Source organism: Triplophysa rosa, linkage group LG19, assembly GCF_024868665.1.
Source record: "Triplophysa rosa linkage group LG19, Trosa_1v2, whole genome shotgun sequence".
Lineage (NCBI taxonomy): Eukaryota > Metazoa > Chordata > Actinopteri > Cypriniformes > Nemacheilidae > Triplophysa > Triplophysa rosa.
The window spans coordinates 709,858-734,965 of NC_079908.1; the positions used below are offsets into that span (position 1 = coordinate 709,858).

Genomic DNA, 25,108 nt, shown 5'->3' on the forward strand with positions numbered 1-25,108 from the left:
GCACTTTTTTATGTTTCGGTTACAGGAGGAGGATTAATACGTGCGTCAGGTGTAGTTGATATAACGCTTCTTAGTGTCCTCACTCACGACGCATTCAAAGAACTGAGATCGGTTGATTGTCTGTGACCACCACAATTTTCATGAAGTTTCCATTCAAAACTCTTCTCTTTAATGCCGTTTATTTTGACTTGTAAACAGCTTTGTGAACTGTCTTTGAATCAAAGCATCAGCGAAATGAATACATGTTTTGATTGACATTCAGTATGAGTGTGACTGTGATGGCACAATAACGTCATGGAAAGCCTTTTTGACAATGTAAAATGTTTATTTGGTTTACATCATGTAAAAAAAGATAAGTCCAAACATGAAATATGATGGAGAAAACAAATGTCAAAACTCAAATGCTCAATGTGTCAACAGATCATCCAAACAGACCCTTCCCACCTACATGTTCTGTCTTCATGCACATACAGTATATGTGAGAGATTGACCCTCTTCTGTGTGTTCATAATAAACCAACACAACACATCACAACGCACAGGATGAGAAACACCTGCAGATTTCCTCTCGTAACCTTCATTCAGCCTCCCGTGTTCGATGCAGATGAGAAGAGCTTTACAGCAACTAGGAGCTGATGAGCATAGATTCATGTAAGCGTTTCATTTCTGGAGCTCCCAGTATTGTCAAGTTAAACTGGGCACCTCATTCACTCTCTGCATGAACGGACAACAAAGCACAAAGTAAAAAAAAATGACTACACGATTTCACGAAAAGTAGTGTTAACAATAACCATGTTGATCAAATCTAGGCTTGAAACCAGTCAAGCGTCTAAGCACCTTTCTCAGTGTCATGAAAATACTTCTGGGCAATACTGCTATAGAAAATAATGACGCTCGCTCTGAGGTAATCTGTTACTCTTATTTACATCTGGACATTCGTACTGCAGAAATGAGATGGAGATTTTCAATTCATGTCCACTGTGAATGGAATAGAAATGGATGGCACTGTACTGTAAACCGTTTTCTCAGGACTGTTTTTATATGTTCTGCACCTTCTCTTCTCTTAGCAGTTCCAGTGCAGATGTCTGCAGGAAATCTAAAAAGTGCAAACGTAAGAAAAAAAACCCTATTCTCTACTTATTTCAAAAGAAGGCCGTTAAATAAGGAAAGTGTTTTATAGTGTTAGCACCTGAAAGCATTTCAGACAGAGTCAAGACCGATGACTGTTATGAGTGTCTCCAGGCTTTGTTTTCGCTATATAAGCTCTATGTTTGCTATTTGTAACTAGTATGAGTAATAAACATGTGACTTGCTTGCATATAGGACGCAAAAGCACTGAGCACTTTGCATTTTACACTGAGGCACAATATCATAAAGAGCGGCGAGAGGGCCGTTATATATTGCTAGTAAGTTACACCTGCAGAGATACATAACGCAAGAATGATCTAGAGCCACGCACGGGACCAAGATACCAAACATACACACAAAAGATGGCATGGAATGTCATTAAAAAAACAAGTTATGGTAGCCATAAATAAAAGGTGTGGATTAAATAAGGTTTGTACCTAAGGTTTTTTGGTCAGGTAATTGGAAGGGATCCAGCCCTCCATCACTGGCTCATCGCTTACATTTTTACAGAACCACCAGCCGCTGCTCTGTTTCTCCAGCACTTCAAAAACGCTTCCCTCTTTAAAGGCGGGCGTCTGCTCATCTCCATCGAAGTCGGCCACGGCTAAGAACAGCTGGTCTCTGGCCGGCTCTTTGATAAGAGGTGGCAGTTTCTCTTTGGGTGGGCCTGGTTTCATGAAGGGCTTGGGTGGCACAGGCACTTTGGGTTTGGCTTCGTCTTTTTCCCTGGAGGCTGTGGGAGCGACAGCTTTGGCTTTGGGTGGCGGGGGTCTGCTTTGAGGAGTAGGGGCTGGCTTGGCCTCCTGAAAGTCTTTGACGTCTGTGGGACTGGCTGGTTCAGAACTCTTCTTCGGCGGTGGAGGTCTTCTGGGAGCAACAGAAGGTCTTTGCGGCGGCTCTTTTGTTGGCGGTTTAGACATTTCTGACGACTCGTGGCCATTTTGTTGTTTAGTCGGGCATTTTGGCTCTTCGTTTGCTCTTCCGTCGGATGCGTTGGACGAGGCATTATATAGTGGACTTGGTTCACTTGGGTTGCTGGTGAGCTCTGGAGGTTTAGATGGACGGAGTTTACTCCTCAGGTTTGTGATATCCAGCTCACTCTTAGCTACGGGCTCTGGTTTAGCTGCAGGGGCAGGCTTTGGTCTGATAACCGGTTTCGGCTTTGGAAACGGGGCCGGGTTGACCGAATCAGGTTTGTCGTCATCTCGTGAATCCGCTTTGGGTTTGAGGGGCTGCTTGGGCACATGCTTCAGATTCAACTTCTTCACCTCCTTGGCCGACACCTTGTGGCCACACTCCAAGCCCATCTCATTCCGCAGGTACAGTTGCTTGTTCTTCTCCTCCTTCTTGAGCTCCGGGGGTTTGTCAGGTTTGACGGGAGCGGCTTTTGGCGCTATCAACGGGACGATGACCCCCGGGGCCGGTGGTTTGGGTGGGAGAGGCTTGGAAAGGTCCGCTCTTGGTTTGTCCTCCAGTTCCACGCTCTTGTTGATGGATTCTCTCCTGGGTGGTAAAGCTGGCTTCTCCTCAGCTGTGGGAGAGGAGGGAGGCGGAGGTAAGGGTGCAGAAAAAGGGGAGCTGCTCTTGACCGCATTGGACTTCCATTCTCTCAGTTTGGGACGGCTGGAGAAATCAGAGTTGGACGAGGGCTCGTCCGGCAGGGGCTTGGACCAACTATCTTCTGAGCTGGTGTTGTTGCTTGAGGTGTCCTCCAGCTTCAGTTGAGCCATCTCACCAGGAAGAGGGGCCAAAAAGTTTGGCCTGGTGGCGTTACTGGTCTTCTTGTACTTGTCTATGAATGTTACTGGAGCCCAGCCCTCTTTCTCATCTATCTGAATGTACCACCAGCCGCTGGAGTTCTTCTCAATGACCTGAACACATCAGAGGGAGAAGCAGTGAGATGCACGTGGACAACAGCTGGATGATGTGCGGTTATGCAGTTGATGTTACACATACCTCGACTTTCAATCCCGCCTGGAAGCTAATGCCATCAGGGATGGTTGTCTGAAAGTCAGCTATGGTGTAATACTCCTCCTCAACCTGAGGGGGCACTGGAGGTTTAGGCAGGTTCACTCCTCGCGGCTGTGCCAGGAATTAAAGACAAGCAGGTTATGAAAAACAGAGTAATGCTGACTTGACATGGTATCAGGCTCTTGAACAAAGAGAGGTCATAATTATGACTAGGAGGAGGAGATCATTTTTTGATCGTAGGTCATACACAAGGACACAGTTTATATACATCTCTATCCCTGGCTGTATTGCACACGTTTTTTCCAAGAATAAACCTAGTATCCCCCATGTTTCCTATTCTCTGCAACTAGGACAAGCGTCTCCAACCTTTAGCCCTCACTAGAACATCCGAGAAATGAAACTTCACTCTTACTATTGTGAGATCCCGGCGTGGTGGAGGTCTCTGTCGTGCCTCTGCTTCTGATTATAAGGAAGAGAGAAGAGTTTAGAGGAGTGCGACGAGTTTAATTCAACACACTGAATGTTTGAAGGTGAATGTACTGCGTTTGGTGTCTGAGAACGGTGTCAGTCTGTCCCTCTGATTCTCTCTGTTGGCATTCTGCTGTTTGAAAGCCACGTCCAGATCATTAGTGCTGGCATGAACCGGGCCGCCGGCTGCCATCTTCTGACTCAGAATGTCAACTTTCTTCAGGTAGGACGCCGGGGCCCAGCCCTCTTTCCCTTCATACCTGAGAAGAACAACACTCTGTTCAAAAGAGAAGAGCTTGATTTTTTAATTGTCTTGTTTAAAGAAGTTTAAATTTCTGTGTTTGTACCTGATTTTCCACCAGCCTTCCAAATTTTTCTGAATGACCTCGACAGTCATGCCTCTCTCCAAATCTATTTCATCTTGATCTCGTGCGGAGTATGGATAGATGGCAGTGTACTTCTCCTCTATGAACAGAGTATTTCACATGTCAGCATGTTCATACATCAAATACAACCACTGCTTCTGTGTTCCTGACACACCTTTATCCTTTCATGTGTTAAAGATCATCTGTGCACAATGTTTGGCAAAAAGCCTTCAGTGATAAATCTAAAGTACATGATATTTTAAAAGGAACCTTTGGTATAGAGAGATGTATGGCTTAATATATTAACAATGGCATTGACTTTATAAATGTCAAATTAAAAAACTGTAACTGTCACAGTATTCATAAACTTTGAAAAAATATTTTTACTCGGAGGCCGCCATGTTTTTGCGTCAAAATCTGTGACGTCAAATGGTTGCAACCTAAACCCGTTCTCTTAATGCTACAGCGAAGCACACACGTTTTCCATATATAACAATAAAATATGAGACGTCAAACATAGGATCAGATATATAAATACACAGGGGCAGTAGGTTAGGGTTAGGTATGTCCTCTTGACACAAGCCAGCCAGCCTGCCTGCCATAAAAGAAGAATGCGTTCAGTATGCGTCTGTAAACATGCATTAAATCAAAGCTTTAAACCACCGTCTTTAAGACATTTAAGACATCAGCATCCACCATTATTGTATACTTGATACATTATGAGAATATACTGATAAACACAATAATAAGATGCTTGTGGTTTGGTTATTAATATTAGCCCCCGTCAGCTAATGACAGAGAGAGAAGACGATAACGCTAGGTTTATAAATCAACATCAAAAAGTCAAAATCGGGATAAAATGCATTTTACAATGGCTAAAAACATCGTGTATATATTCAATTTGCAATGATTTTGATTATTAATATGTATGTTTGTATTGTTTCTGATGTATTGAAAATATACCAAATAGCGTCTTTATTTTCTTTCTTTATTATTTTAGAATTTTTATATATATATATATTATCCTACAGCACCTTATATTTACTGAAGAACTGATTAGTGTGTCTGTGTTCAGTTTAGCTGCCTAGCTGTGCATGCAACCAGTTTACGTCATTAAAAAAAGAACATGGCGTCCTCCTTAGGTTAAAATGAGTATTACATTTAGGGTTGTTTTAAGAATTGAAAATATTTGATGTGTTTCTAATGACAAATGCTAGTAGTGTAAGGCTAGTACAACGTATTAAACCATACATCTCTCTATACCCTGGGTTCCCTTTAAAGAGCTGCCCGTCATCGGTTTGTGAGGGGCAGATGACGGTTCAGATGATCTGTGTGTGAATGAACAACAAAATCACATTCTGAACACATGATATTCAAAGCTTTTATCTCTGTTCTACATCACATGCATTCAGATATGTGAAGTGTGTGTGTGTGAACAGTGCCATATGTCTGAAATACTCAATCACACAATGCTAACTATTAGGGATGCCACAATACTCAATATAATATTGAACCGTTCGGTACGACCTCCACGGTTCAATACGTGTAAGTGAATTGCGGTTTTGCGTTTAAATGATTTGGGTTGGGAACCACTGATGGACTGATCTGCAGTTTATAAATGTTATTCTTCTCATAAACATGAAATAAGAAAGATATTGTACAGACAGGATCTTGCATGCATTCAGTAAAACAAAAGGGAATATAAACATAAGGATTGAGTGAATCGTGCTACAGTGACATGACATGATGACATGATGACATGCTACAGCACATTCACGGCATGCACACAGCAGATCATAAAGTGCTGTTCTCTCCACCTTGACCAAAGCCTGTGCTGAACAGATCCCCTAAAGTACGCCTGCGACCCACGTGTCTCGGCAGTGACCAGAATCTCCGGCACACTCCAGCAGAGAGCAAGCACACACACACACACACACACACACACACACACACACACACGTGAACACACCCAGCAGAAATCACACAGCTGTCTATGCCAAAGTGAAAGAGCGTTTACCCCATAGCAAAAGTCATTTGTTTGTCTGTATTAATTCCATTAAAGTCGGCATGAAACGGAAGTAGTGATTGTCTCTTTTTCCGTATCGTGTGCCTGAGTGAAACGACTTCTTAAATGAGAAAAAAATGTAGGGCGGGACTTGAGTTCATTCACCGACAACTGATTGGATCGTTAAAAGGTGAAAGATTTGAACGGCAGTTTGCGATCGGTCAGTCTTTGTAGCCCCGCCCTCGCGCCAGTCCTCCTGACCAGAAGTGAAGAGAGGTCGTTTCCAGACGGGGAGGAGGATCAACGATTACAAGTAACGATGTGCAGAGAATTATTTGAATCACTGTGTAAAACAATCAGAAGGATCATTTTTGATTTCATGACAACTTTCACAATGTGTTGCACGGTTGCAAAGCAGCTTTACAGTAAAGATAAAGAAGAGATCATAAGGAAGTGAAATCCCTGATCTTCCATATGCTGTACAGTGGCAGAATAACCGATAAGATTTAGCTGTAGGTTTGTAATCCGACTTTTATACGTATAGTGCCTTTATGAACGAGTTTCCAAATAGAAAGACGGTTGCCTACTGTACATCAAATATAAACCCTATCATTGCTATTCTCAATGCAACAACAATAAAAACAACAATAAACCTTCTTGAAAGGACTTGCTGCACCACAGTAGCTGTCTATTTTTACATTTGAGCAAGAAATGATCACCTCGGCATCTGACATTTTTGTCAAAACGGAGTTATTTACATTATGTGATATTGGAGTGTGTTGCCATCTTCATTGGGATGTATTTATTCTCCCTCTGTTTGACTTTAGGGAGTTAGGTTAATTGATTGTCTTTTGTTTCTTTGTTACTTAAGACGTTTAGGTTATTTAGTTGGGTCTTTATTAACGTAGTGGTTTTGTTTATTATTTTGGCATTTGACCACTCCTGAATAGAAACCCTTATTTATTTGTGTTTCCTTTATACAATACAAATATTTTTTTTACAAAGGTTACATTTGTGTGGATTTCCGTTTATGTTGCGATCGACCCTAGACTGGTCGTAACAATTGTTAGTGTCGCTAATAAACGTCGAAAGACAAATGACTTGCTTAACGGTCTACAAACAATTAGTATCAGTTATTTTTCCAAAGTGAAAACATCGAGCTAAAGTCCAGATGGTGGAGAATGTGCTGCAGTGTGTGTGTCATGACTGCAGATCTACAGGACATGAGTCAGACCTTCAGTGGTTCAGATCAACCTACAGAACAATGTTTTAAAGCGCTTACAAACGTCACGGGACAGGTGAGAGGTGTCAGCTGGACATTTACCTTCTTCTGCTGGCAGTGAGAAATCATCAGGGTCATCTTGAGCTTCCAGACACGTGGCCGGTACCCAACCCTGAGCCTCTTCTGAACTAACAAACCACCAACCTGTGAGGACACGCAGAAGAAGAGCAGTTCACTTCTCATCGGCTTTCATCAGTATCATCATCAACGATGCTCTTGACTGACAGTTGTTACCGGACTCATTTTTCTCGATGACCTCCACCACCTGTCCCGCGTACAGACTGATCTCAGAGCTCTCCTGTTTCTCATAGTCTGTGACGGCCACATACTGATCCAGCGGCAGCGGGTCGGCCGAGGACGAGTCTCCTCCTGAAGAAACAGAGCGGGACGCATGTATGGACGGACACGAGAAGACACACACTGCTGGCCCGGGACAAACCATCACCAAATCACACCATGGCACTTTGATTAGCCGCTAAGATCAAGTTAAATAGGATTAGTTTGGTGATTTGGTCCAGCTGGATGTACACTGTGTTTGCTCAGGTCTGTGAAGGATTTCATGACACAAACTTACAACGGGCCCACATGTGCTGAAAATCACACGTCCATGCAACTTAACTTATCGACCAAAACGTTTCCGTTTTGTCTGTAATCTATTCCTGAATCGTGTTGTTCGCTATGAAATGATCCAGTAAGCGATGAAACGGATGAAATCATTCACAGAGAAAGTGCTTTCACGTTTTTAAAAACAGTAAAGACATGATGAGAACACTGAGAGACAGGCTACACAAAAATGATTGTGTCAAGGTTCAAGAGAGCACGAAACCACCAGCGAGGAGTGCACTTTAACTCCACACGCGTCATCTACAGAGAAAGAGCATTCATTCTGAGTGTGTGTGACTAAAATAAAGGTTCTCTCTGCTCTCTTTTGCCTTGTGAAATAACATTCCCGTTGTAAAAGCACTCTTATTAAACCAGTAGACATTGGGATTATCCCGCTGTAAGCCACCACCACACGGCCATGCACATCACACAGGAGACGTCTGACCCTGCCCACCTCAGAGACCCTCGTACAGAGAGACTCAAAGACGCACAGAGCACCACTACACAAACGTCTGTCACTACCTCTCTTTATGATAGACGTCGCTCGCTCCACAATGCCTGATGAGAACGAGAGCAGGTGCAAATGTTTAGAGAACATTCACAGTAAACACATGAAAGGCCTGCAGGCCGCACGATGACGCGCATTACGGTCAGCAGAGGGCGCTCAAACCTCAGAGAGACTCACCCGGCACACACATGATTCAGTTTCTCACCTGACTTCTTCTTGCCACTGGACTCCCTGTAAACAGAAAGATGCGTTTAATAGTCATCAGAAATATGCGCTACATGTCATCATGCTCCACAGATGAAAGAGGCAATAAATGATCAACCCTTTCATGCAAGAACGGGTTCACATCATTTATGTCTTCAGTACCCAGAGACGGGTCATTCTCACGAAACCACTGACACATCATGGTGGTAAAGATCTGAATAAGGATCATAATAAAGATAATTGTGTTCTCTTGGACAAAACATAATTCATTATTGACGTACTTCATTGCTTTTTCTGCTGACATTCTCATTATATGTTGTAATTTAAACAAAAAACAATTGTATGTGCTACTAGATGTTCTCAAATGACAAAAAACATATCACTGACAGAATATTCATGTACAATAACGAAGTGTTCAGGACAGATATTCTCCTCCTCAGTAATGTTTAAGACTGCTACACGCACACAAAGATTTGTACATTACATTTGATTTGATGTGAAGAAACACATCTACTCGTGCTGTCACCGTTGCTCTAGTTGGCACGTGTTCATTCATTAGTTTCATTGGTTGTGAATGGCCCCACACCTGTTTCTGTTCTCCTTGTATTTAAAGCCCCGCTGCAACGCCTTGAACGCGCAGCTTTAGTTTATGTGTGGACGGTGCGCATACGCAGACTTTGGATTAAAGCATCTGCCAAATGCGTAAATGTAAAATGAAGTGTAGTGTGATGGAATTTCTAGATCTGTTGGAGCGCGTGTGCCAGACTGTCAGTTTTGAAAGGGTATATCTCCTAGAGCTTAATAGCATATCAGTTTATTGACGTCTTTAAGGCTCACTCATTTTTAATAAACGGAAACAAACCTTCGTTTTGATTTCACTGGGTCTTTAAGACCTGTGTTTGCTTTAGTTCCTTTGTTTATGTCTGTGTGCTTCTGTTCCTGTGGTTTTCTAGTGGTTTTATTAAAGATACCCTTTTGGATTATACTTCTCGTTGTCGTTTTATTGGCAACACTTGACTTTCAAATGACTAACACGTTAACTGATTACTTTATATTTTTCAGATAGTTAAAAATGTAATGTTCTCTTGTCGCACTGTGTACACGGACTTTTTCCATTCTCATTGCCGATTCGGGTAGTTTTCTGCATTTAAAACATCTTACATGTCTACTTCGATATTCATGTACAACTCATTAATGTCTTAAGTGTGATTAATGAAAACTTGCTTAGGCATCGTGGCTTTGCTTGGGATTTATAGTTTTAAATGGTTACAGAATTTGTTTTGTTTTCATTTTAAAGAATCGTGTTTGATATCTTGAAACCAAGATTTCGTGAGAATCTCCCATCTAGACCATGTCAGCGATTGGACATTTCCCTCTCTAGCACATTTGGCTTGGAATAATGAATGGTCTGTCATCATTACTCACCCTCTTGTCTTGTCAAACCTGCATGACTTTCTTCCGCAGAACAGAAAAGAAGATATTTTGAAGAAAGTTAAACAGACTTTGTGCACAGGTAACCGAACAGCACTGGACCTCATTCACTTCTATTGTATGGACACAAAACCAATGCAAGTGAATGAGGTTCGGTTAACAACATTCTTCAAAATATCTTCTTCTGTGTTGTGCGGAAGAAGGTCATGCAGGTTTTACATGACAAGAGGGGGAGTAAATGATGACAGAATTTTCATTTTTGGGTGAACTATCCCTTTAACGTCTGTTGGGGTTACATGATCTGTATGCTTGTGTAACCTTCAGCAGATGAAACGTATAGTCTACAGGCCGTCCCGTCCCGTCCCGTCACATGTATTAAAGTGACAGCTGAACATGAGCGTGACGTCACAGTGGTCATTCGTGTGTGTGTGTGTGTGTGTGTGTGCTAAAGATCAGCGGGTACAGATGGGTCACAGATGGCACACTCACCACCACTACAGAGGGTTCTGGATCTACTGACTGCGATCTGTGTTATCACCTCTCTCATAATCCATGATCTGTCTGTTATTGAGAGGGGGTAACGTGTTGTGTGTGTGTGACTGAAGGTGTGTCGTACTCTTTGGGTGGATTCAGATCTTCAGGACGGGTCTCAAAGAACAAGCGGACCTCCTCACATTGAGAGATGTAGACGGGCAGCTGGATCAGGGCCTGACACACAAACACACACACATTCAATGGTTAATCGTTGTCAGAATTGTGACAGAACAAGTAAACATGCTGATCTGATCTGAGATGTTTTAATGCAGACTGCCGGCTGACGTCGGGTGTTTGTTTTGTAATGAAGCTGAGTGCTTTTTACATTCCCTCTCTCTCTCCAGCATCTGCTCAAGGTGACTTTCACAACTTGGCTGTGAGACAGATGTTTGAACATCTCCTCTCATTGGTCATGATTGTAATGGACGCAGCGCTCAAAATTCATCTAACGACGTGTGTGTTCCGTTGTTTGTTTTGTTCAGATGACACGAGACTGATTTATGCTGACTCTCTGTATTGTGTTTGTGTGGAGATGAATGGATGTAACGCATCTTCCTGATGTCAGTTGCCATGGACACCACATGATGTCTCCTCAGACTCATTGGCATTCCCTGAAGACACTGACATCAATTACAGCTAATGCACTTTACTGCTGCTCTCCACTGCCGTGCATTACCTTGATTGTTTTGTGTGTGCGTGAGAGAGAGAGAGAGAGAGGCTTGCTGGGCATGGGCATGGGCTTGTGATGTGTGTCATGGAGCACTCGCTCACTCTTTGTTGAATGCTAGCGAGTATACAGCGGCCTGTTTTTAGAAACACTTTATGAGACAGAACACTTTATGTCCTGAACATGTCAAACAATAGCATTTTATGTTGTTCTCATCTCTTTCCATTGCATGTTTAATTTAGCAAGTGGTGTTATCATCTTGAAGTTAAAGAAATCTTTTGTTTTATTTTTGTGCACATCTGAACCGTTGGCGGCCTGATCACGGCTGACGCTATTCATCCATCAGCACGTAGACAGAGGCGCAGTGCATTGTGGGATACAATACTGTGTGTGTGTGTCATTCGGGTTTGCGTTCTGCAGACATGTCAGCTATTCTCATGAATAATAATCACAGACAGATTACACAGAGATACAGCAGGTATTTGTTTTACATCTTTCAATAGAAAGGAAGAATCTGGTTAACCGGTTTTAAGACACAACCATGCTGAAATCACCTCTAGGTAATTATGGGCTTTCATTCACCTGACAAAACAGCTTTGTGACCTTTCACCTCATTCATTTAGATCAGACAGCAGCACATGAGGGGGTGAAGAGGTCAGCACTTATCCCAGCACATGCTTAACAGATTGAAACGTTCCTTCACAGACACCACCACGCATCACACCTCTAACCCCGTGTGTCCTGACTGATGTCTTTATATACAGTATACCCATAACATAACTGAACTAATACTGTTAAAATATTGAAACAAACATATCATCATAACATACAGTCATATGAATGAATATAACATGTATATGTACTAGGGATGTGCGAGACTAATCGACGTTTAAACGGTAAGCTCCTACTAGTCGACACTGAAAACAACAGTCGATTACGCTAAAAAATTACACAAATGGTCATAATTTAAATGACTTTCATTTTAATGTTTCGTTTAAAACCCTTTTAAATGACATACTAAAACAATATGTTAATAGTCTTTAAAAGTGTATGAGGGACTAAATGTTTTAATTTTAGGTCAGATCTAGCATGCGTTTCCATTGCGCCAATTGCAGCGCGCTCAGAAATGACCACTTGAAAGATGAGTTGTGCGGGTGTTTTGAAGGAGGAAAACTGGTAGGTTTTACGCAAACTATATCATATAATAATAATTTCACTGGAGCCATGCGTAACCATACTAATGATTAGATAATGATCTAAAGCTACATACAGTTATGTAAACAATTACTAAATATCAATATGTACATATTTAAAATGCTTGAAAGACGGATTGACGTTATTTCATGGCAGAATGAGCTGTAAACGCGGTGAATCCATCTTGAGCACACTCAATAAAACTGAGATGAGAATGTGTCAGCTTCTAGATTCACAGAACTTTGAACTTTGAAATGTCTTTGATTCTAATGTTTATCACAAACAAGCGCTTGAACAAACATGATCACTTAGCACTCAACATGAACACTTTACTCTTATGTGTATGTCCTTGCAGAGTTTGCGCAGATTCCTCAGACGGAGTAATTGTTCACAAACATTGAGCCGACTTTCATCCGAGCATAACGCTTGCATTTCCTCATCAAGAACCTGTAAAATAATATTAACATCATAATCACATGCGGACTCGAGTGTTCTATATGTTCTATAAATGAGCTAATATGGGCAGTATGCTTTTTTAGTGGCTTTTTCATTCGCTCTGCGAGATCAAATGTGTTCTGTAGCTTGTTCTGTACTTTTTGTCCATTGCCTTCTATTCGCTTTGTTTAGACAAATTTCTTTGCTTTATAAATAATAAAACATGATATAATGTAGGCTATCTTGTTGATAGGCTATAGGCCTACCCTAATTATAACTTGTAGGCTACTTAAATTTTGAACTTAAAATGTTTTTTTTCATTCAACATCATTTAAATAAACAAATAATTAAACATTCATTTTTAAGCTTTTCATTAATTGTTGTTAAATATTTTAAGTTTCATGATAGACACACTTTTACTAAAATTGTATTTAATTTGATTACTAAAATTTAATTAAATTAAATTAATAAATTATTAAATAAATGGATTTTGTATAGGCTACATATTTTAAGCCCTAAGCAAACAAATGCTCATCGCATCACTTCTTGCAGCCGCTAAAACGATCCAGTCAGGGTTGGCTCATCAGCAAATGCAGAAATATTATTGATCATAACGTAAGGAAAGTGGAACACATATGCCTGTTTTAGCTACATTAAATATTAGGGCTGTGCAAAAATATCGATACATGTAACTTTTTCAATAGTGTATCGATTTTTTAAAATCATGTCATATACATACGGCCAAAAGTAAGTGGAAGCGAGCATGGCGAAAAATATAAACCTTCACAAGTCTTCACAGGTCACGACACAAGGCAAAAAATATAAGGCTTTCACAAGTCATGACACAAGTCACTTGGCTACTGCAGTGCATTAGACAAAAAGTTTATTAAGAAAAGTAACAATGACATTTATTGTGCTTTCACAGATGTGACACCAGCACATTTACAGCACGGAGGAAGCGGAGGTTTTATACTGCCCATGTTCAGTGTTTTAACTGTAATGCACCACAACAGACAAGTGACTTGCGTGAGCCACCTTATTCCCCTGTGCTACCCACTTGAGGGGCGCAATCCACAGTTTGAGAAGCCAAACCTCTGATCTAAAGGTCCATGCATCGCACATCATGGCCACTCTGCAGAGGTAAGGGATGTTTTTACACTTATCCTAACAGAAAACTGAAAACTACTTTTTACATTCTCTATTTAAAGTATTGCAATATATTGTAAATGTGTATCGTATCGAAATACATAGCAATATATTGTATCGTGACCCATCTATCGTGATATGTATCGTATCAGGAGGCACTTGCCAATACACAGCCCTAGTATATATGGTCTGACATGATCCTGCCACAAGACCTGAAAACCAAGACAAGGAGAGGCAGGATCATGACAGAACCCCCGCCTTAAAGAACGTCCCCAGGCGTTCTCCAAGGGGACACACTAACAGGACAAGACCGACAGACATGAGGACAGACACCATAAACATAGAACAGAACAAACTAAGAGCAGGGCTGACAGGACGACAAAGGGGTTGGGGTTGGACAAGAGGATAAACATTAATGGGAGGGTGGGAGGGGGAAAGGGTAGGGGAAACTTGGGGACACTGATCTTGGCCGGGACAGGAGGTGGGGATTTAGGAGAGGTATGGGGTTGCTTCCTAGAGCGGGGTGGAGGGGCGGGGCGGGACGGGAAGAGCTAGGTGGGGTAGGGGAACCTTTCTTGGGAAGAGAAGACATGGGACGGGCAAGACAGAAAGGGCTAAACGAGGCAGGGGCAGACTGGGACAATAACAGCGGGACAGGGTTGGGTACCGGCTGGAAGGCCGGCTGGACAGGGCTCGACGCCGGCCGGAAGGCCGGCCGGACAGGGCTCGACGCCGGCTGGAAGGCCGGCTGAGTCATCGGCTGGAAGGCCAGCTGAACCACCGGCTGAACCACCGGCTGGACTGCCGGTTGAATCACCGGCTGGAGTGCCGGACTGGACACCGGCTGCATCGGTTGGACTGCCGGCTGCACCAGACTGGACGCCGGCTGAAATGCCGACTGGATCATTGGCTGCACCGGACTGGATGCCGGCTGGAATGCCAGCTGGATCGTAGGCTGCACCGGCTGGGACGCCGGCAACACCGGACTGGACACTGGAAACATCGGACTGGACGCTGGCTGCCTCCTCGGCTTCTTCTTCTTTGACTAGCCCACCGGAGGTGTGGCCGGCTGCAGAGAAGCGGTGGGGGACCCGACTAACCCCGTGCTAGAGGAGTCGGACGGGGAGTTCCACGACTCCCTCCTTCCATGCCTGCCACTGAAGGCTAGCTGGAGGTGGTGAGGCTGCAGCAGACGAGGTGGCGGGTGCGGAGAGGCCCATGACCCTGATCTGCAAGGCTTGACCCTCCGGGATCGTCGCCAGCCCTGTGGGAGACTCCGCCACGGACAGTCCTCTGGACTCCTTGCCATCCATCGCGATCTGTAGCTGATCTACGAAGCCCAGGGGCCTCAACCTGCGCATCTCCGCAGGCTCAAATGGTTCGTCGAGGCAGCTGTTGAAGATTGCCTTCAACTCCTCCTCGTTGAACCCCGAGTGGCGCGCAGTGGAGAGGAAGTCTATGGCGAAGGTCTTCACGGGGGTGCCTTTCTGGCAAAAGCCGAACAAGGTGTGAGCCTGGCGGGTCCTGAACACCTCGACCGGCTCGTCCATGACCGCCTTCTGGGTTCGGTGGGGTCAGTTCATTCTGTCACGATTGTGATGGCAGAGAATCCAGGCGCAGGCAGATAAAGGGTTAACAGAAAATATTTATTTAAATGGAAAACAAAAACCCACAATGGGGACAACTTGACAAAATAAAAACAGAACTCAAACTTAAACTTCCCTCAAGGGGCAAACAAACAAGGTCAGCGAAAATCCAAATAATAAGTCCAAAGCACGACAGAGACACGGTAAACAAGACACGGCAGACAGGAACAAGGTAATCCAATACTAGGCAGGGTAAGGTAAATGGTAAGGAATGAACTGACAAGGGAAGACTGAATACAAAGGGAATATAAAGGGAATACTAAAGAGGGAAAATGACAAAAGGCTAGTGACGGGCAGGTGACAAGGATAACACTAATGGGGAAACTGGGTGGACAGGTGAGTGGGATGAAACACTAATAGGGAGCTGACGGAGAAACAAGGGGGCGGGGCTAAAAGACGTGACATCGGAGAGAGAGCATGGCATTACAAAATCAAAACAATGCCATGCCCTTTTCTCCACATAAAACACATGGGTATGACATGATCCTGCCACAAGACCTGAAAACCAAGACAAGGAGAGGCAGGATCATGACAGACTGTGAATCAGCCTAATCTGGATGACATTTGTAAGGCAAAGCTTCATTTCTCGTTGCCAAGGGCAATTAGCATTACAAATTCAATTGCCACGTTTATATGTAAGGATCTTCGGCCTTACAGTGTGGTGGAAAACAAAGGTTTTTGCCGAATGCTAAAAATTCTGGAATCAAAATATGAAATCCCGAGTCGAAGACATTTCAGCTAAACGGCAATCCCAGCTCTGTACCGACAGACCAGAGAAAAGGTAGAGAGTGCACTCGAATGTGCTGTGAGAGTTGCCTTGACCTGCGACATTCAGGGCCACGGAGTCCTACGTGACAATGACAGTTCATTTTATTGACGACCAGTGGAAAATGAATGCTTACGCTCTACAAACAAGGGCAATGTACGAGAGCCACACCGGCGCTCATATGGCAGAAGTGTTGAAGCGGGCCACAGAGGAATGGAGACTGATGGAAAAAGATCCTGTAGTTGTTACAGACAACGCAAATAACATCACGTTGGCTGTCGAGCTGGCAGGATTCTAGCACATACGATGTTTTGCACACATACTCAACCTCGCGTCACAGCGTGCCTTAAAGCTACCCGCTTTAGCTCGCCTGCTAGTGAAGATTCGGAAGATATCTGTGTTCTTCCATAGAAGCAGCACAGCAGCGGGAGCACTGAAGATGAACCAGACGATGTTGGACCTTCCACAACACAAATTGATAACAGATGTTGCAGTACGTTGGAACAGTGCATATGACATGCTCTCCCGTTTTCTCGAGCAGCAACCTGCCATCTGTGCTGCCCTCTTATCTCCTGAGGTAAGCTGTATAGTAAATGTCATTATTACTGTTACTACTAAAATGCCGTAAACAAGATGCAATTCCTTGTCAATTTGATTGATTTCATTTCATTTTTATGTGTTACTAATGTGTTATGTCTTGATATTCTAGGGGAAAAGTTTTTCTTATTTTTAACTGAATGCTTAGTCATCTTTTAATTAATGTTGTATTCTGCTGTTTTTTAAAGGTGAGAAAGAGTGTCTCTGACATCCGCACCTTGACTGAGATGGGAATCTCAAATGCTGAAGAGGTTGCACAAGCCCTCAAGCCTATGCTGGTGGCAACACATGTCATGAGTGAGGAGAAGACCCCAACAGTTTCTATCATTGCTCCACTTCACACCCAACTGTTGAGTGATATGAGCAGCACTGCTAAGGACTCCCCTCTTATTAAAGAGTTAAAGAATGCCATCTACCAAGACCTCTCAAAGAGATATCATTCTTCAGAGGAGAAAAGTAACCTCTACATCTCTTCAGCGTTAGACCCTCGGTTTAAATCTCTGCTCTTCCTATCACCATAGGACATGCACGAGACATTTACCAAAGTGGTGTCAAAGGCGGCAGCCCTTAAGGTAAATTCATTATCCTCTTTTTTATTTAAATGCATTTTTTTTAAATAATCATACAACACAGGTTAACATGTTTCCCACTGTTTTCTTTTAGAAGGCTGCAGACTTAATGGACAACAGATTTCAGAGCACTTCTCCTCCTGACCAGGAAGAAAGCACCATGTGTGCTGCTGGTGGGTGATAGACTACAATGAGCCTGGAAAAGATCTTTCCACTGCACCCAGCCTAAATAAAAGGAAATCAGCGCTTGCTGATCTCCTTGGACAGACATTCAACAGCAGCAGTACCAGTACGTCCACACCTTCAGCTGCCTCCATAGCTGAACAAGAGATGAAACGATACCAAGAGGCTCCAGCTTTACCACTGACAGATGATCCATTGGAATGGTGGAAATCTCAGGCACATGGGTACCCTCTCCTTCCAAAGTTGGCACAAAGGTTTTTGTGTGTCCCAGGGACTAGTGTATCAGCGGAACGAATGTTCTCAACTGCTGGGGACATTATCAGTGCATTAAAGTTAAACCAGGTTTGAGCACAGAAATGTTTCTGTTTACATTACATACTTTAAGTTGGCCAAGTTGTAATATGTGCCTTAAGTTTTCAGTTTTAGAGAAAACTCTTGTTAAAAAGCACCGAGTTGTTTACAGTATATGTTGTTTACAGAATTGTTTAAGTATTTGTACCACCTTGGTACTAAATGTGACCAGGGGTTTTTGTTAAATGAATTTTGCACAAATTTGAGATGTTGATGTTACGACTGATAAGTTAGAGATGTGATCTTGCTTTAGTACGTAATGTAGTCACAAACTACATTGTCCTCTCTAACAAAAAGCATTTTTCAAGCTTATGGCAGTTTAACAAGAAAACTTTGTGTGCACTTTTGCACTTACTGTACATTGTTGCTATTCTATAAAATGAATGTACTGTTAATAAATGAAGTACATCATATGATTTTTTTGATGCCTTTTCCTCCATTTACAGACACCGTGATACATCGTGGACGGGTTTTCTGGCTATATATCGCGTGTCGCAGAATCGCAAGCTTTGTGATACATCATTATCGTGGGCAAAATATCGTGACACTATCGTATCGTGTGTTAACCTGTGATTCCCACCCCTAGTAGATACACACACTTGATGACAGACAACACTTGTTTAGCAGCTGCTGATGTGAGTTGTGATGAATTATATGTGGAAAGATAGTTTATTTTTGAGGTGAAATCTTTTCTAGAGACTCACAGATGGGCAATTCCAGCATTATGGATGTGACATAAAAAACTCTCAGAGAATGACTATGCTACCAATATACTGAAATGGTTCAGGTCATACTTAGATAGGAAAAGGCATTATGTGAGTATAGAAGAGCATAAGTCTAAGTGGATGTCAATGACATGCGGAGTCCCACAAGGCTCAATTCTTGCGCCACTCTTGTTCAGCCTGTATATGCTCCCACTGAGTCAAATAATGAAAAAGAACCAAATTGCAAATCACAGCTATGCCGATGACACCCAGATTTATCACTAAATGACTACAGCCCCATTGACTCCCTCTGCCAATGCATTGATGAAATTAACAGTTGGGTGTGCCAAAAGGAGAAAACTGAAGTCATTGCATTTGGAAACAAAGATGAAGTTCTCAAGGTGAATACATACCTTGATTCTAGGGGTCAAACATCTCAAACTCAAGTGAAGAATCTCATCCGTTTAGCTGTGCATTCACTGTGCTATGTCCGAACTGACTGAACTGTATTTCATGTATAATCATTTTGTTCTTAACTGTTCTTATTCTAACTTAATTCACTCTAAATCAATTTTAAGTTCCTTGTTTTCATTGTTGTGATTATTTTTATAGGATTATTTTAATTCTTTTTATGTAAAGCACTTTGAATTACCATTGTGTGTGAAATGTGCTATATAAATAAACTTGCCTTGCCTTGCCTTGAAGCATCTGTTTATATTTTACTAAACATCTAAAAAATGTCAGTCCATGCACAAGTTTTTGATTTTAAAAAAGGAAATAAACATGCGTTATGGATGTTACAAAAAAGGACACGGTTTTTGGGAGACGACAAACTTTGTAGGATTTCTGTGAATTATAATGCACAAACCTGAAGCGATTAATACCCAACGAATGGAGAAGGGATGCCTCTTCATACAGAACATAAAATAGTTACTTTATTTAAATTTTCATGTGCCCATTCATGAGGAATATGCACTCTTATGGATGTGACAACCCCGAAAATGGCACTTATACCTGACTATGAAAAATAATTTACTAAAAATAAAACAAATGGTCTGCTTGTGGGCTGCTTTTTCCTTTAAAAAGTCAAGAAATGCTGTGATGTGCTGACGCAGGCTAACTCAGCGCAGCTCCCAACCTCTGCCCTGAGCACACATTACCAAATGAGAATTCCTGGGGTTTTTTCCCTCTCTTAACCCTTCCAGCGTCGTCTCGAGACGGAGCGCTTTTCCATGTTAATTTCTCAGCGCTGATCTCACGCTTGACGTTACATTTCCTTATTACACGGCTCATTTGAATGCTTGATTCTGATTGGCCAGTTCCAAGGGTTGTTCTTTTCAAATAACAACCGCTCAAAACTAATAACACCCTGTTACCCTGATGCTGCAAATCATTTTGAGAGGGGCAGTTTAATATTACACAAAATGAGTTATAAATATTTCTTTTAATAGCATATATGACATTATATTTACAGATGATTAAACCAATTTGCCTGTTCGTGCCGTTTGAACGTCGTTTCTTACTTTAAATCTGAAAGTAAACATCTTTTCCTCGCAGAAGGTCTGCGTTCGGTAAAAATGAGCTCATAAAATATTTCTAATTCACATTTCATGTCCATTTTGTTTCTCATGTGGCAAGTAGTCGTGTAATAAGCGCCATAATGTACAAGCAGCCGGCTGTTATCGCCAAATAAACCCCTTCTGTGTGACACAAGACCCTCCGCTTCACGTCCTGATCACACTGAAGGGTATTATTAATTTCTGCCATAACAACCGGCTGCCTGGACATTAGCCCTTACTTAAAAATCCAAGTGAAGTTGTTCAAGAGAGCCGTTTGTTCACGTGAGGGTGAGACACTTATCTATTCACATGAGCCATCCGAGAGCACACGGTGTCTTCTGCACATACACAACACTTCGACATGAGGTGATGCTGTTCGTGTTGGTCTTGAGCTGGTGGTGAGAGTGTGACACTTACTCTGCAGTACTCATTGATGGGTTTCAGCCGTTTCATGGCCACGTCTCTGATGTGGCTTCTTCGGAACAGAATCTTGCCTGTAGAGAAATGAAGAATATCATGACAAACACATTCACCGTCACCTCAACCTCTCAGCGTTCTTCAGGGGAAACTTCTGGGAATGTCCCGTCATGCTCCTTCAAGTCATTTATTCAGATGTTAGAAGACCACAAGCAAGAACTGAGCAGAAACGAAGCACTTATGTTTTCTGACTCATATCCTGCTGACCATACAGTGTGGTGTGTTTTAGCTGGCGTAGTCCAACTAAAGTAAAACATGTGCAAACACAAGCATCCCACAGGAGCCGGCTCAGGTCTTTCACCTGCTGCTCTGAAGGGTCTCCTTCCTTCCTTCCTTCCTTCGAATAGGACCTGTGTAAGATGATGCTTTGTGGGGTTTCATGTGTGTTGTCATCTGACGGACGGTCCTATAGCACAGCTGAGGAAGATCGATGTTAGCAGTGCCAGAATTACTGGTTCCTACCTTGAATTCACAGTAAATCATTTATCCAAAGCATCTGACAGACAGATCAGCTCATTTGAAATGGTGAACACTGTGGGTTAGGTGGGTTAGTTTTGCTTGTCCGAGTGCTGCAGGTTTTTGGAAATAGAAGTCATTCTTGCCGCTCGTAAAGGACATGTGCTCTTTCTTATATCAATGACATTATTTAGACATCATTAAAGGCGGAGATCTGAAACTGTTCAGCTGCGCGCAATTTCACATCTGATAGAGAAGCGTACACGCGTTTGCTGTGCGTACACTCGTTCTGTGAATCACACGTACGCGCTTGATCGTAAACTCTCATTTAGTACGGTTTCTACGCAACGTTTAATAAAAGAGGCCCCGGAACAAGCTAATTAAAGTCTTCATGCGGATCTGCGCAGATCGCTCTCTTTCACTCATCGTCCTCTAAGAACATGCATCATCCAATATACTGACATTGCTACTTGCACACGGCACTGACTGCTCGTTTCTGTTGCTGCTAAGTAACCACTATCTGTGTTACTATCTGTTTGCACATTCTCCTGCACATTCCTGTTCATGTAAATATTTACTATGTATTAGCATTTCACTACTGGTTGTATACGCTCTATATAACTGTGCATGTGACGAATAAAAGTCTTGAATCTGTAAGGTGATGCTGTGTACCTGTAACACCCTGTCTACACTGGAAGGGACAAAAGATAATCGAACCTATTATATTTCTAAATATTTATAAAGTCCACACTGGATCCGGCGCGATGCGTCTCCACAAATTCCTTGCTCTTAATGGGTTTGTGTCGTGCCGCTCGCGTCCAGTGTGGCAAGACAACATTCACACGCTCTTAAACTCTCTGGTGCACAAATAAACAAAGAGCAGTTACACACACACACGTGCAGTTATTCTCATCTGATTCTGAACTAATAAAGGTTTTATCACTGATTTACTCTACTCTTAACATTTGAGTTCAGACGTACGGTCAGAGTGCACTGAGGCAGGATTGTGAGGCATTTTTAAGCATTGTGTTGTTCCCTTACTACCCCATAGCAGATTTGGGCTCCTAAATGATCTTCGTTGGAATACATTCTCATGCAGCATCACGTGAACAACATCCTTCTCCAGGACTCAATCCCAGAGTTCACCGTAACAAAGACACAGATGGATAATAACAAGATGCGCCACTGCTATTCATATGAATGTGGGTAAATGAAACACTCAATATGGCTGCTCTGACAAAGGAAGTCCCGCCTTCAAGTGAAGGCAGCCAATCATGAATGGTGAAAAATTGTGTCTTTTAGTGCAGTTTGAGCTTGAGAAACAAAAGTTATGCTACAGTTAATGTCAGATTTCATTGTTGGTGGCAAATGTGTTATTTAATTGTGCATTTCATTCTAAGCAGATATTTTGCCGATATCTGTCTTCCCACATTCAAGTTGACAGAACTTTAATCTTGCTTGACTGAAACCACTGCCCGGAGACGCTGCAAACATGGACAACAAGTGCAGACGCTTCCCTAACATGACTTTGAATACAGCTTGATGAAATAATCTTATAGTGAACAACTAGAGACATTGTCAACATGAAGAAGCCCCTGGGGGGCTGCTTTAGAATTTTAAATTATTACTTGATTTATAATGCATATAGGAATGTATGGTCTGTTATATTTGACCTGTGCTTCTCTCTCCTTTATCTTAAATGTGTGCTCTCACTGTGCGTGTGTGTGTGCGTGCGCGTCCGTGTGTGTGTGTGTCTATGTGTGTTAGTACGTGTGCATATTGTGTGTGTGGAGTGTTTTGTATGTGGGTATGTCTGTCTTCTGTGTTTTCACCTTTTTCTTGTTTTTGCAGGTACAACTTTAATTGTTTTGCTTATAGTCAATATGTCTTATGTACAGCTGCTTTGTAACAATGAACATTGTAAAAAGCGCTATATAAATAAAGTTGAGTTGAGTTGAATGAAAAGAATCTGTATCAATAAAGAAGAGCTTTTGAGTTCTATGTAGCTTCTTAAGTCAGTCTAATGACCAATAAACAAATGTGTTCACACTGCATCCAAATCTAATGTGCACTGACTGGCCACACTGTCATGTTCCAAATGATTCATTTATACAGTCAATATCCAAAGCCTCACCGATGAGCTGGACAAATGTGTATTTGTTTTACACAGTTTTTATAGTGCACAGGCCGACTGTATGCATGACATCACAGCATCAGAGATCAGCGTGCGTCTCTATGGACCTACTTGATTTAACTTGATTTTAAGGTCGGTATACAGAGGATTGTTGGGTGAGCGATGTTTACCTGGTAAAAAGGGAATGATTCTGCGCTTTGGATCCTTCTGTCCACCTTCCACGGGGAATTTGTCCAGAAGCTCCATCTAGAAAGCAATAATGAAATAAAGTCAGCATTCACAACTCTTTACTTTCTGTAATGTAATGCACTTTGAAATGAAGGCAAATATTCAAATATACTATAGCTGAAGGGCAGATTTCATCTATGATGATGAGTTCAGATGCCAACTGTGTTGTACAACTTCATTCAAAATGATCAACACTCAGAATTGTCGTTTCTCAGATATATGGTTCTAAAGTTAAGAGCATACAACACGTTCTTTTCCAGTCTATTATGATTTGGTGCGAATATGAATTGAAAGTGACCTATTAGTTAGATATGGTGACCCATACCCGAAATGTGACCTCTGCATTTAACCCATCCAGAGAGTAGTGAACACACGCACAGCAAGTGGTGAACACACGTACACCCGGAGCAGTGGGCAGCTATCACTGCAGCGCCCGGGGAGCAAGTAGGGGTAAGGTGGCTTGCTCAAGGGCACCTCAGTCGTTACCCGCCGGCCCTGGAATCCAACCGGCAACCTTCTGGTCACGAGTCCGACTCTCTAACCATTAGGCCACGACTGCCCTAATATATCCAAATGAAAGCGTTTACACACAGGTCTTGTGCATCTCACAGAGACTCTTATACTGACGGTAATAATCCATTCAACAGATGGGTTTTCCTCCCCTGTGGGGGTGTATGCGTGGCCTGCTCTACCTACTGCAGATCTACTGACATAGTGGAACATTTCTCGTACCCCAAACCTCCCCCGTGTTTCTTCACACGTCCAGGAGGATCTCTCCACGCATGCTATAGGTTATTATTCCCTCCTGCCACTTATGAACATTTTCTTCCCGTCTCTAGAGTTCTCATTCCAATCCAAAAACAGCTGTGGACCAATGAAATCGCACCTGCGCTCTTCTAGAGAATGGCATTAAAACTCGTCATATACAGTATGTGCGTCTGACACATTCATTCACAAATGACCACAGCAGATCCAGCACATTCAGCAGCTGAGGAGAATTTTCCAGCACCAGACCACCTGAAAGTTGAACTATTTATTCACCCACAATGCACTGCTGACACACGTCACGCACAAGTATTATGTGTCATGATGCAATGCATGTAATGTGCATGTGATGAAACAGTGTCTGTATCGTCTACTGGAATAAACAAAGAGTGACAGAATATGAAACTTGTCATCCTGCAGAATGCAACAAAATGATCGATGGCGGGACTTTCATTACAGAAAGGTAAAGGTCGGGTCGCCCCATGCAGGAAATTGGAATTTAAATCACCATCTAGATGGCTGTGTTTAAAAGCGATCATCTGGGGAAAGTCATGTTAACGTCTTCATTCATTAAGCTCTGACGCTGATTACATCTGGGAAATCATGTTGTCAATAACAAAGTAACCGGAGAGCTCAAGTGACAGCTCCGTGCTAAAGCAAACGCTAACATCGACAGGGATTTTGAGAGTTGGCTCCGACATCTGAAAGGATTGCATTAACAGGTAAGACGTCA

At 42.5% G+C, this 25,108-nt stretch overlaps 1 protein-coding gene across 5 annotated transcripts in view; it reads right to left on the reverse strand.

Annotated features, from left to right (window-relative positions):
• Nucleotides 1-60: 60 nt before the first annotated feature.
• Nucleotides 61-25,108, reverse strand: part of sh3pxd2b (SH3 and PX domains 2B) — a 35,884-nt gene continuing 10,836 nt past the window's right edge. Inside the window, exons 3-16 of one of the 5 annotated variants that reach the window (XM_057359506.1) lie at nucleotides 23,553-23,628; nucleotides 20,733-20,809; nucleotides 10,581-10,672; nucleotides 8,535-8,560; nucleotides 8,344-8,379; nucleotides 7,453-7,587; nucleotides 7,260-7,362; nucleotides 5,749-5,834; nucleotides 3,914-4,031; nucleotides 3,639-3,826; nucleotides 3,511-3,557; nucleotides 3,084-3,209; nucleotides 1,565-2,998; nucleotides 61-713 (exon numbers count right to left, since the gene is read on the reverse strand). In XM_057359506.1, coding sequence (XP_057215489.1) covers nucleotides 1,565-2,998; nucleotides 3,084-3,209; nucleotides 3,511-3,557; nucleotides 3,639-3,826; nucleotides 3,914-4,031; nucleotides 5,749-5,834; nucleotides 7,260-7,362; nucleotides 7,453-7,587; nucleotides 8,344-8,379; nucleotides 8,535-8,560; nucleotides 10,581-10,672; nucleotides 20,733-20,809; nucleotides 23,553-23,628 — 2,544 coding nt within the window. In that variant the 3' untranslated portion in view covers nucleotides 61-713. Of the gene's footprint in view, nucleotides 2,999-3,083; nucleotides 3,210-3,510; nucleotides 3,558-3,638; nucleotides 3,827-3,913; nucleotides 4,032-5,748; nucleotides 5,835-7,259; nucleotides 7,363-7,452; nucleotides 7,588-8,343; nucleotides 8,380-8,534; nucleotides 8,561-10,580; nucleotides 10,673-20,732; nucleotides 20,810-23,552; nucleotides 23,629-25,108 lie in introns of all 5 variants that reach the window. The other 4 variants (XM_057359507.1, XM_057359508.1, XM_057359509.1 and 1 more) reach the window with 4 other exon arrangements.